The 12270-nt window shown below is 38.5% G+C and overlaps 1 protein-coding gene across 1 annotated transcript in view; it reads left to right on the top strand.

Annotated features, from left to right (window-relative positions):
- Positions 1-401: 401 nt before the first annotated feature.
- elovl2 (ELOVL fatty acid elongase 2) overlaps positions 402-12270 on the top strand; it is a 92828-nt gene continuing 80959 nt past the window's right edge. Inside the window, exons 1-2 of the mRNA XM_026265249.1 lie at positions 402-969; positions 6329-6392. Of these exons, the coding sequence (XP_026121034.1) occupies positions 952-969; positions 6329-6392 (82 nt within the window). The 5' untranslated portion in view covers positions 402-951. The remainder of the gene's footprint in view (positions 970-6328; positions 6393-12270) is intronic.

Genomic DNA, 12270 nt, shown 5'->3' with positions numbered 1-12270 from the left:
TATTGGAAATGTTTTGCTCATAACTAACTGTTTATGACAATGGCTGGTTCAATAAAAACTTGCCTTATTCACTCCACTTGGTTTCAGTAAAGTTCAAATCAAATGCAATATTTGCCAACACAACATATACAAAAAGTAATGAGATCATCATTAAGAGACAGATTACTAAGTACTTTCTAGTGATAATAGCTAGGCTTGTACATGTACATGGTGTTCTTCAGAAAAAAGCCAAATTTACAAAGATTTCATAAAGACATACAGGTCATTCTCAAACACTGCCCTTTGGAAGGATACATTTATATTTGTGTTTCAGACTATGCATACATGTAAATCCCTATTCTCAGTACTGGAGTTATTGCAGGGATATTTGCCTGTGTAAATTTTAGCTGCACCTGACAGAATTTACTGAGTTTTACATATGCAAATGTGTTTTCACGGATAAGTGGTGTATTCACAGATACACAACGGGGTTTTACAGAAGAGTTGTGAACATAGTGAGGACGTGATTATCCATTAGGCTACTTGAGGGAAACGAAGAAGAACCTATAGAAAGCTAGAGGCGAGATAATTAATACAAACGCTAGTGCATACAAGTCATGAAACATTCAAATCGTTTTCTTTCATTATATTTATCAAATCACAATGTAAACTACCGCTTGGAAAATCTTTTCGAGATGTTCGTGTTCTTTTCTGAAATCCACGTGGGCCCCCGCAGGGTTTCCTTGGTTCAGACTGTGAACCCGTGATCTTATAGTCTATGCCATCGTAACAGTCAAACATGAGCCCCTATTGGTCATCCTCACTTCCATTACACTTTTAGGATCACCGCACCACTTTGCGTCACTCTCCAGCGCTTTCGTGATCGGACGCGCATTCGTTCGCATTCATTCCACAACAGAGGAGCGAGTGGCCTCGATCGGTTTACAGTTTCCAGATGTCCCATATTGTTTTATGGAACCAGTAGATATGGTAAGGACCGCCGTGTTCACTTGTAATATTTTTTTGTGGCATTTTCTCATTGACGAGAGCATTGGAATTCCGGTGGATGCTGAGTGCATCTAGTACTTCTAGTACTAAATCCTATCCAAACTTAAAACACTTATTTTGTTTCTCTACGTTTGTAATGCAAGCAAGCATTGTAGCCTATGCATTTATGTTTCGTCTATCTATGATTTAGCTTTATTCAAAATATGTACTGACTAGAACACCAATGTAGTAAAACTCTGTAAATTTATGCTGTAAAAATATTTTGTCAGCTAAACTAAGAATTTTGCTTTATGATGTTTTATGTGTTTATTAACATCTAAATTGATCGGTATTATCCAAAAAAAAAAAAAAAAAAAAAAAGTGCACTTGTATTTTTTAATGTAATTTCTATACCCCTTGTTACTTCATATGTAAGTTATACAGCTATGAACACTTCTCATTGCTCATTCTGTGGCATTTGAGTTTAATTTTATACACTTTAACTGTTCATACTCTTCTGAGGAAGCCAGGTTCTCTTTCATAGGTCACTTCAATGCTGCGGTGATGTCACCGTATGGGAACACCTTTCAGTGTGACGAATGTCTTAAGCCCTGTACTATCCCACCAATAATATTGACAAAATTGTGTTTGGCACTGCCCACGCATGCGTACACATAGTATACCTGGGTGCAGTGCGCTATTTCGATCAGATTTAATTTCCTACAGGAAAGCGAATCATCTGTGCCCTAAGTAAATCATCTCGCATTCTCAGAGGTTATTTCTTTGAGCAGTGTTAACTCCTCTTCGCGGACGCGATGAGTTTTCGGAAGTGTAATGAGCCGTGTACCATCATGGGGGGTGACACTCATGAAAGGTGCGTAGTGTGCTTGGGCTTACATCACGCACAGGCAGCGCTCAGTGGCCTTTCTTGCCCCCATTGTGATAGCCTGCAGCTTAAAGTACTGTAAAAAGTACTTAAAGTAAAGTAGAAGTATTTTCTAAGGTCGCCCCCGCGTCCAAGCCTATCGTTTCTGCGGCTGCCGAGGCACCGCACGAGGCGATGCCTTGTGGAGACATGTGCAACATGGACTACGAGGACAGCGCTGCACTGGAGTTTTTTCCACGTCGCTCACTGTCCTTGACTCGAGTGCAGGAACTGAGCAGAACCTTCGTGGAACTCATAGTTTTTGCAAACAAGGATTTACGGCCCACCCCAGAGGCCATACGATGCTATCTCTTTCAGTTGTGGGCCATATGATGATGATGTTTTATCCACCGCGGCCTCGGAGTCTGAGGACATCATGGCTGATGCATGTGGCTCTCTCCCTCCTAGTGGACAGAAGAAGTTTGCTTCCTCCTCCTACAGTGAGCTGTTGAACGTGGTTTCCCACGTGTTGGACAAACCGGGGCTGGACTGGGAGGTTGAGAAGGTTGAGGCCCAAACTTCATCGAAGCTGGACGACCGTTTCCTGACCAGTCGTACACCAGCTCCGTAGGCCTTTGCCGTTTTTCCTGGACTTCCACCATGATGTTTCGAAGTCATGGAAACCTTACTTACTCCGACAGTGGCACTGAATTCTCAGTGTTGGGGTCATTATTTTATGGAATTAGATTATGGAATTTTCCCTTTGTTTTGGCTGTCGATTGGACTGATTGACTGTGTGTTGAAAACTGCCTGTTTTCTGACGCTGATTCTGTATTGCCCTAAGTGAGAGAATCGCACTGGTGTCAAAAGTATTCACATTCATTACTCAAGTAGAAGTATAGATACTAGGGTTTAAAAATAATTTTGTAGTTGAAGTATAAACTCAAGCTTTTTACTCAAGTAAAGGTGTAAAAGTACTGGTTTCAAAACTACTAAAGTATAAAAGTAAAAGTAATGTAAGGAAAAAAAAACACATTAAGAACAAAACCTTAGGCCACGCCAAAGGGGCCTATTGTGCACTACCCCACCTTCTCAAAAAAAAAAAAAAAAAAAAAAGGCCATAGGCCATAATGACTATAATGTTATATTAAAATGTTCATGTTGAAAAATTTGGGATGGACTAGGTTACCTGTTTCAGCCGCATATATGCCCATTTAAAATGAATGCACTTTAGTACAATGCAAATACATTAAAGGACTAGAGATATGATGACTAGTTGCCTGTAAGTATTGTAATGGTGCAAAAAGTCAAACTTCAGAGGCATGTCATCAATAACCTTTAATGGAATATAAATGTACATCCAAGCTTAGCTGCAGGAATCTGCGAGGGCAATAGACAAGAACATTGGTGCAGGCTTAGTAACAATTACCCTTGTATGGCTGTCTATTTACAATAAACATTAGTGCTGTCAAAATGAATGATTAATCTAAGTGATTAATCAAAAAATTAAAATTAAAAATTAACTCATAATACTGATACCTTCTTAATTAATACCTTTCTGTATTCACTACATACAGTACATCTGATATGTCCAGTGTTCAGGGGTTAATGAGTTAAAAAATTGGTATAGCCTACTTATCACAAACACTGTCAATCGCGTTGTCAACCGCAAACGCTAGTTTATTCAAACGTCTCGCTACCGAACTACCTACAGTAGCTTAATTTGCGGAGGAAGAAGAGAAAGCACCCATTTGGTAAATGAGCCAGTGAGAAATAATAACTTTTAAGTAGGGTCCGGTTCGATACTTAAAAAAAAAAAAAGCCCCCCCAAAAAAACTACGGATAACATTAAAGAACATTACAAATATTTAAAATAAATCTAAAGCTTTCACCTTGGATGCTCTCATTTCCCAAGTTGTGATTCCCTTACTCTAAGGCTAATAAATGTATTTCACAATCTGGGTCATTATTTAATACAAAACAACACATGATGTTTCTACTGTATCTCTGTCAATCTCTCTGATATTTAGTTAAAATGAGTGCTGTCTGTCACTGTCTTTAATCAGTCCTGTGAATTACTGTATGCTCATTCTTTATAAAGTAGCAACTTTGTAAAGTACAGTACTGTGCAAGTCTTAGGCACATTAGTATTTTCACCCATCTTTTGTTGTAGTGTATCAGAAGGAAATATAAGTTTGCCATTAATTTTAATAATAATCTAGTGCGATTTTGAATGCACCAGCAGTCTGACAACGGTAAAATGAATGTTTGGAAATGTAAACTGATATTTTCTACTGACACACTTCAGCAAAATATATAAATAACTGGCTGAACACCATTGTTTTTGGTGAAAATACTAACGTGACTAAGACCTTCGCACAGTAGTGTATGTATAAAGTATGTATGATTAAATTAAGTATATTTAAATAAGTACAATTTAAGAATGTTAGTGTTAAGGGCTAGATTGTCGCTGGAGGAAACAGTGGTGTGATGAGCGGTGAACAGCAAAAACTTTACAGTAGATGGGAAATCGACTGCTCCCGTGACATTCGTAAACTGTATTTATGACAAAGAACCGCACAGATACAGATATTCTAACAATATATCGATAAGCACACACCCTGTTTCTGTTTAAGTACACTCGCGCTGCTCCGCTCGCGGTCCGCGGATTGAAGAGCACACTGAAAGACGGAGATGAGACCGGATGAAATTGAAGGGGACCGACTCAGACGCCCCTGCCTCTTGTGTATATTTCGGAGAACCAGGACAAACATTTCAATCGATCACTCAGGCATGAGGCACCGAAATCTGCGTCCTTATTCGGTTCGGTGCATACCGGTTCCATACCCAACCCTACTTTTAAGAAATATATATTTTTTGATAAACGAACCCAACTCTGGCTATAGCACTATTCGGACGGGACGAGTTTTCTAAACTACGTTTGAGTTTGGATTCTTACCACCTGATGTCTGTGATCTTCATGTACCAATTCGGACGGGACTAAAATCTCCATGTTTATTACAGAGGTGGGAGGGTCTGATTTGTGCATCTGGGCGTCACAGAGATCACACGCTCTGTATGCGTGCATTGCATTCATTCAGAATGATTGCCTTAGTATTATTACACAATAAATACTAAATGGCTATTATAACAAAACCATGTTAATGTGTGGTTCCTTTAGTTTAACTTGTTTTCCTTTTTTTTTTATTAAATGTAATTAAAATATTATGTAACTGAGTACATAAATGAACGCGAGTAATCTTACCTGATGCTGATATTACAATAGCCGGTATTAACAATTTACGCGATCTTGCTTTTGATTGCTCGGACCGTCAGAGAGGACCTGGGTGAGAGGGGTTACACTTGCAGTAGTGTGATGTGATATTTGTGTCATGTGCAGGTGACTGTTTGTTGAAAACTGCCTGTTTTCTGACGCTGATTCTGTATTGCCCTGATGGATCACGTACAAACCAATACGGTGTCGGAATGGTATATGTTTATACTTCTCATCCAATCACAATCCAATTCACTTCATCCGGATGGCGTGATTTATCTGGATAGGTTTTTTTTTTTTTTTTTTTTTATTAAATGAAAATGAAATGGCAGTAACGGACCTATTTTTAAAATGTAAGGAGTAGAAAGTACAGATACTTGCGTGAAAATGTAAGGAGTAGAAGTAAAAAGTTAAAATAATAATAATAATAAAAATAATTACTCAAGCAAAAGTATAGATACCCAAAATTTCTACTTAAGTAACGTAACAAAGTATTTGTACTTCGTTACTTGACACCTCATCGTCACTACCAGCATCACTGAACTTGCGACACAAATAACAAAAGTACCAGCAGATTTAAATTAGCACAGCCAGCGGAGGATCAAATGCAACCGTTTTAAAGGAGCGCACCTTTTTTAACATCCAAAATGTTTTGTTGTCTGTTCTGGAAGTACAGATGTTCCTCTCATTGATAGCGGAGAAGCAGATCCAGCGAGAGCTTGATGGGGCGACGTGGAATGAAAAAGTTTTTTTTTTAGGAGTCATGGCAGTAGAGGCAGCAACTATAATGACATGTGAATAATCCCACCCACTCTAAAGCGGAAACGCAAACTTTGTCAAGTGAGCCGTGGGAAAGCACCATGAGAGAATGCATTCAAAATCACATTTGTTTATTGGAGGAAAAAAAAAAACTTTTGCTTAGGCATTTGGGTTAAAGAATTTGACCTAATAAAAATAAGCTTTCCATTATCAAATTTATAATGTTTTATTTGTTCAGCTGACTTTTAAAATCTGCATAGGCTACATGCATAACTCATGCCAGTGCACACAATCTAGTACCATTGTACCATAATACTCAATTCTGAGCAGGTGGCTTGTAGTTGTGTAATGTTTATTGATCTGTCTGCATTCACATGGTATCATTTTTCTTGAAGAAAGCATACCTTGTAATTTGACTCTTCAAGTGAAAACCTCACTTTTGTTTTTCTGCTCTTGTTTTTCAGAAACATTTTGAAAAGATTGACAAACTATTGAATTCTATAGTGGACAGCCTATTTGGGGAAAGAGGTTTGAACTTTTAACACTTTTTTTGTATGCTGGTGTTATTAATTGTGCCATTGCAAATAATACCAAGTAATTTGGAACCATGCCATTATCTCCTTGTTGCTTTAATTCAGTGTCGGTAAACAACTACCACTACTGCTCTCAAAAATTTTAACTTTGCTATTGAGAGCAGTAGTGGCAGTGTGCCAATTTGTGTTTATTTACAGTAAAGGGCTCTATGTGATCGAGCACCTGCCTAAAGATTTTGGATGTGCACATTATACTTTCTTTGTTTGCTTAATTCAGTTTACAACACACAATCTGGGTTAGCATGTGTAGAATCAATATTTATAATATATTCATAGAACATATTTTGTCAGAAGACAGAGTCAGTCTGCACCAGGTCAAAAAATAGCCATATAATTAATATAAATTCTATCAGAGGGCATTCAGCATTCTTTGAGGAACCTGCAAAGAGAAGTTATGTATAGGTCATGAACTGTCAATTCATCTGCAACAAAATAAATTACAATGAATTATGTTGCCATTTACTTAACCCATGAAAATCACTTTTATAATGTGGATATTTGAATTCCCATTCACACATCTCTTATTGTCCTACTTTTGGATGCTGTTGGCATGCCAGAAGTGGTATACGGAGCAGCCTCAGGAATACAAATACTCCTTTATCCACTGTGGAACATTAACCCATCCATTAATTTTTCAAACTGCTTGTAGGACTGCTGAGATGTTGGAGCCTATCCCAGAAAAAAAAAAAAAAAAGTTTTTGAGTTTCTTTGTTGGCCGGCGGCTGAATAAATGCATTGATTAATTAGCATTTCTATCTATATATTTCTGCAGCCACACAGCCATAAACATGGTATTGGTGCATTACAAAGAAAAATCTAATTTGTCTGTCCTTTAATTTTGCTGTGATTTGTCAGGTTGAGCATAACATATAACCCACAAAAAATAAATAAGTAAATAATAATTAATACAATTTGGATGGCACCTGATAAAACTAATGAATTTAAATAACTTGTGATACTATTAATCTAGGAATCCACTTCCCACACTTGAGTCAAATGTTCAACATTTATTTAAACCTTTGGTGCTCCTTGGTCACCTTTAATAAATTAGTTTCAGTTTCAGGCATTCGGTTTTTTCCATTGTTTTAATATTGACACATGGTTTGCCTGTGGCTGACATACATGATACCTCATTTCACAGACAGATATTTGCAACATCCCTTCCAGCCCTTCCAACTCGAACACATTGTTATCTTTATTTTATAAGTGTACACAATTTTGTTGTTATTATGTCTGTATACAAAAAAAGTAGACACTTTACAGATTCGACTGATGTATTGCTCTTATCTGTAGGATTAAAACTGAAAGTGTAATTTCAGTTCTTTTGGGGGTTATCGGGAGAAAATGACACACAACGCGTATACACGTTAATCGACTCCAGAGGGTTAAAGGTGACATCAGTAATGTTTGGCAAAAAAAAATCAAGTCATACTCCACATTCCATACCAGATGAGGGCAGTATGCCTCAATAAAGTGAATTGGTCTACTCTAGAGTAACAAACGAGAAATGGCATATTCTCTATGCTCCGCCCCTACTTTCACAACAACACTACAGCCATAGCCGAAGCCTAACTGTGCGTTCACACCGCCGGCGTCTAGAGGGTCAAAAATCGCTCTTGCCGCTCTGCTCACGACGCTGCAGAAAGATTTGTGAGCACTCAGACGCTCTAACGTAGATCGAATGCTTATTTTGTATTTAAAGTGGCCGCAAAGCAAACAAGCTTGTTGATCTCGTGCAGACTAACCACAAGGAGTTATAAGTTAACCTCATTAAATATTGTTGTGGACGAAATATTAGGATCCTTTACTTAAAATGAACAATCTCAGACACCTTGGTCCACGTATCACTTTTAATTTATTTTTTATGTCCCTGTACGCAAACAGGGACACATCATAGATTAATACAAAAGCTAAACAGCAATAATCAACCTGTCCTTTATTCTGCTTGGGAACTGATGTGCCAACTCTCAAGCATTCACCGTGAGACACACGCAATTGACTCTTTTCACACGCTTTCACGCCACACATCAATTTTCTCACGCACAGAAAAACCACGAAGCAAAGAGGACACGGAGACCAACAGACTAGACAGAGCAGGTTAGTTATCATATAAACAAATGGGTAATGTTAAGTTATAGCTAACTAATTATCAAACGCAGCTACGGTTAACCATCGCTAACATTAGCACGACATATATATAATATGTCAAATACACAAACATATAAAACAAACTTCTAGCGAAATACTAACAGCATCTTACTTACCAATCCAAAAGAAATGTTGCAAGTCGAACCTCATTTCTTTCAGGTCCATCAGTTGTCTCCAGCGATTAAAAGCAGTGCCGATGTTTACTCTGGTTCGGCTCCTTTTCTTATCGGATTTGATTTATGATTCCGAGGGCGGTTGTTTCCCTGTAGCGGATGGTGGTCTCTTGCCAAGGGCTTCAATCATTCTTCCGCTCTCTTCCCTGAACTGAAATGAAGTAGTGGGCTGTACTTTCCACACGATTGACATTAGGTTCAGGCACGCCCACAAGCCGTACGAGTTATTCGTGTATTGCAGGTTGACTGGTGGTTATGTTGCCCGCATACCACCTCCCATGGCCGAAACTGGTAGTACGACACCTGTCGGGCCGGGGCTAGTAATGCTAATGCTAATTAAGGTTGATATCTCTGCAGCACTATAACTTGACATTTTTTAAATGACATCATCGCCCTTATTTCTTCTCATTCTTTTAATGCATGTAGGTAATTTTTTGGATATTTTTACCTCAATTTTTGCATATGGCACCTTTAAGTTCACTTACTGCTGTTAACAATGGAGAGGTGGACTCAAGTTACGGTCTCCTCAATGTTCATTCATTTAAGCGGGTGTGCGCTGCTTACGTCACAGATCTAACACACACGTCTCGACTCAACTTTTGATCTTTCATCCGCAACAAAAGAAAATATTAAATAAATTGGTTGATGCTCACAATTTAGATTAAACTTCCCGCATTCTCTACCACAATAATGCTAGGGAAACAGGTCAATTTAGCTCAAAGGGAATCATTTAAGATTTTAAAGGGAATTTGAACAGAATCACTGTTTCATGGCTGATCACGGAGATGCCCTGCGATTCACTGAACGAGCCGTTTAACATAAAATCTGTGCTGGATATTAATATCCAAAGTATGGTGAAAACACTATCAATTAGCACAGTAACAAGTTTGGCAGTTTAAGAAATTAACTTGTAAGCACAAAACACAAGATACTTCTCTTTTCAATATGAATAAGGCTTTATTAGATAAATAGAAGACATATAAACTAATCTTAACACATAAGCACACACACTCACACATTCATACAAGTGCAGGAAGATAGAAAGTTAGGGAAGAATGAGTTTAAGAGAACGAAAATGTGTGAAGCCCAGTTGAAGTTTATTAATTTGATTTAGTAATATTTCCTTTATATTATTTTCTAATATTTTATTAATATGTATTGTATGTGTATTGGTTTCCTCATATAATATTATTGTGATGGAAAAGGAAGATTACCGTTGTTAAGAGCGGGGATTGGTTAAATGCTGATGGGGGTGGGAGGAGAGAAAAAACGTCATCCAGAAAGGAGAGGTGATGACTAGAACTGGAATAGAGAACGCGTCGGAGCGCTAGCTTGTTAAAAATACCATTCTATGACGGTTGTCCATAAGTGAACTGATCTAAAGTTGGTAATGTTGTTTGAACGTGAGGGGATGGAAGGTGGAAAGAACCTTTTATTGAAAAACTTTGAAAGTTTCACTTTTATTTTATTTCCAATTGCTATTTGAATTTTGAGTAAACTACTACTAGAGATACTATTTTAGTTATAAGATTCTGTGGTTATTTTAGTCCGTTAATAAGCACACCAATATTGACCTAAGGGTTTATTGAAATAAAGTTAATAATATTCAGAGGCTACTTAGAGAGATCTAACAATAAACTAGCCCAGGGCCCCTCCCGCTTAAATCGGGGGAGGAGGGCGCTACATAAAAATGGAGGCAACGCTGGGACCTTATAGTTTATCTGATATTATTTTACTTTATCAGTAAAAAAAAAAAAAGAAAAAAAAAACTCAAAATGCAGCAGTTTACAGAAGAGCTTAGGGGCTGGTGCAGGGGAGAGTCATTGGATGAAGATCATGCGTTAATGGTTATTGTACCTGAAGATTTGGATGTAGCACAGATTGAAGCATGTTTGATGGTGCAAGAAAGCGAGTGTCCCGTCAAAGAAAAGAAAAGGAGGCTCATTGAGAGTTTAAGAGGCCCAGCATTAGAAATTGTCAAAGCTGTGCGTGATTCTGACACTGATGTCACTCCAGAGGAGTACTTGGGTGCCCTCGAGCGAGCATTTGGATCTGCCGAGGCAGGTGATGACTTGTATTTCGCTTTACATTTGTTGCAGCAGTAAGAAGGAGAAAAAATTTCAGATTTTTTATGGAGACTGGAACCTGCCCTACCCAAAGTGGTTATGAGGGGTGGCATACCGGCTGACATCCGAGATCGAGTATGTGTTGAGCAATTGCTGAGAGGTGCTGTTGGTGCTGACATGATGTTGCTTCATTTGAGACTTTGAGAGAGAAAGACAAAACCTAATTTTCTTAAACTGTTAAGCGAAATCCGGGCTGAAGAAGAATATGAGGCTTCTCATTCTAAATTGAGCGCAAGGGTACAAAAAATCAGTACAAGTGTGGAAACGGATGGTAAGCATAAAGAGAGTCAAACTCTGAAAGCTGAGATTAAAGAATTAAAGTCCCAGTTTGCCACTATGGTAACTCAGTCGCAGCCAGTGGTAGAGCATAAATCCACCTCCAGTCTTAAAACAAATGCCAGTGACATTCAACAGGAAGGAGAAATTGCTTTCCTTAAGCAGCAAGTGAAGAGCCTACAACGGAAAGTCACAGGGAAAACCTGTCACCAAGATGGGGTTTTTGCTCTCACTCTGAAGGCCAGTACTCCAAAGAAACCACTGGTAAGTCCAAGGAAGCAGTGCAGTGACCTCGAAGAGTATTTTTGCTACAACTGTTGAGAGGAAGGGAATATTCCCCCACGATGTCAAAAATTGATTCGGTCAAACAGAAAAATGAAATGCAGACAAAAAGAAATGCCCTCAGAAACGGAAAAGAATAATACCTCCTGTTCAGTGAAAAAGAGTGCTGTTAGTTCACTAACAGCAGTATATTCAACCGTTTGGCCCAATTATGTAAAGAGTCAACAGGGACAGATATTGCATGTAACTTGGGAATTAAAATTGAGCCTACCTTAGAGAAGAATATTCCATTTTGTTCGACCCTTATTATACCTTTTGATCTGGATGATGCGATTGGATGTGTAAAGTTGCCGGATCCAGAACCCCTAAATCTCTCGCCCAGAGGTGAGTGGTGTGCAAAATGTATGGTGGAAATGACAGAGCCTCCTGAGAAAACAGTACTGATGATAGATGAATCTTCTGTGACTACACTTCCGGCTGGAGTGTGTTGGGAACTCAGAAACAAAGACCAGGAGACTCAGTCTAACTTGTCCTTAAGACATTGTAGTTTTTATACATTTTAAGGGGGTGGGACACACAGAGGTGGAGTCAACCTAAACAAAGCATGCAAATGCAATACAGGGGTCAGCGTGATACTGGCCTTTTTCCCATCTTTGATCATGTCAGCATAACAGTGCCATTTAAATACAGAGGTGCCTGACAGTATCACTGATATCTTAACATTATCATAGAGACAAAAGGCACAGCTGTACCTTGAGCTTAAAAAGCCACATGGCAAGGAAGATCACAAAGACAAAAGGTTAATGTC

This window comes from Carassius auratus, unplaced genomic scaffold (assembly GCF_003368295.1).
Source record: "Carassius auratus strain Wakin unplaced genomic scaffold, ASM336829v1 scaf_tig00217313, whole genome shotgun sequence".
NCBI lineage: Eukaryota > Metazoa > Chordata > Actinopteri > Cypriniformes > Cyprinidae > Carassius > Carassius auratus.
The sequence above is the reverse complement of the archived record's forward strand: the minus strand, read 5'-3'. Positions and strand labels throughout refer to the sequence as shown.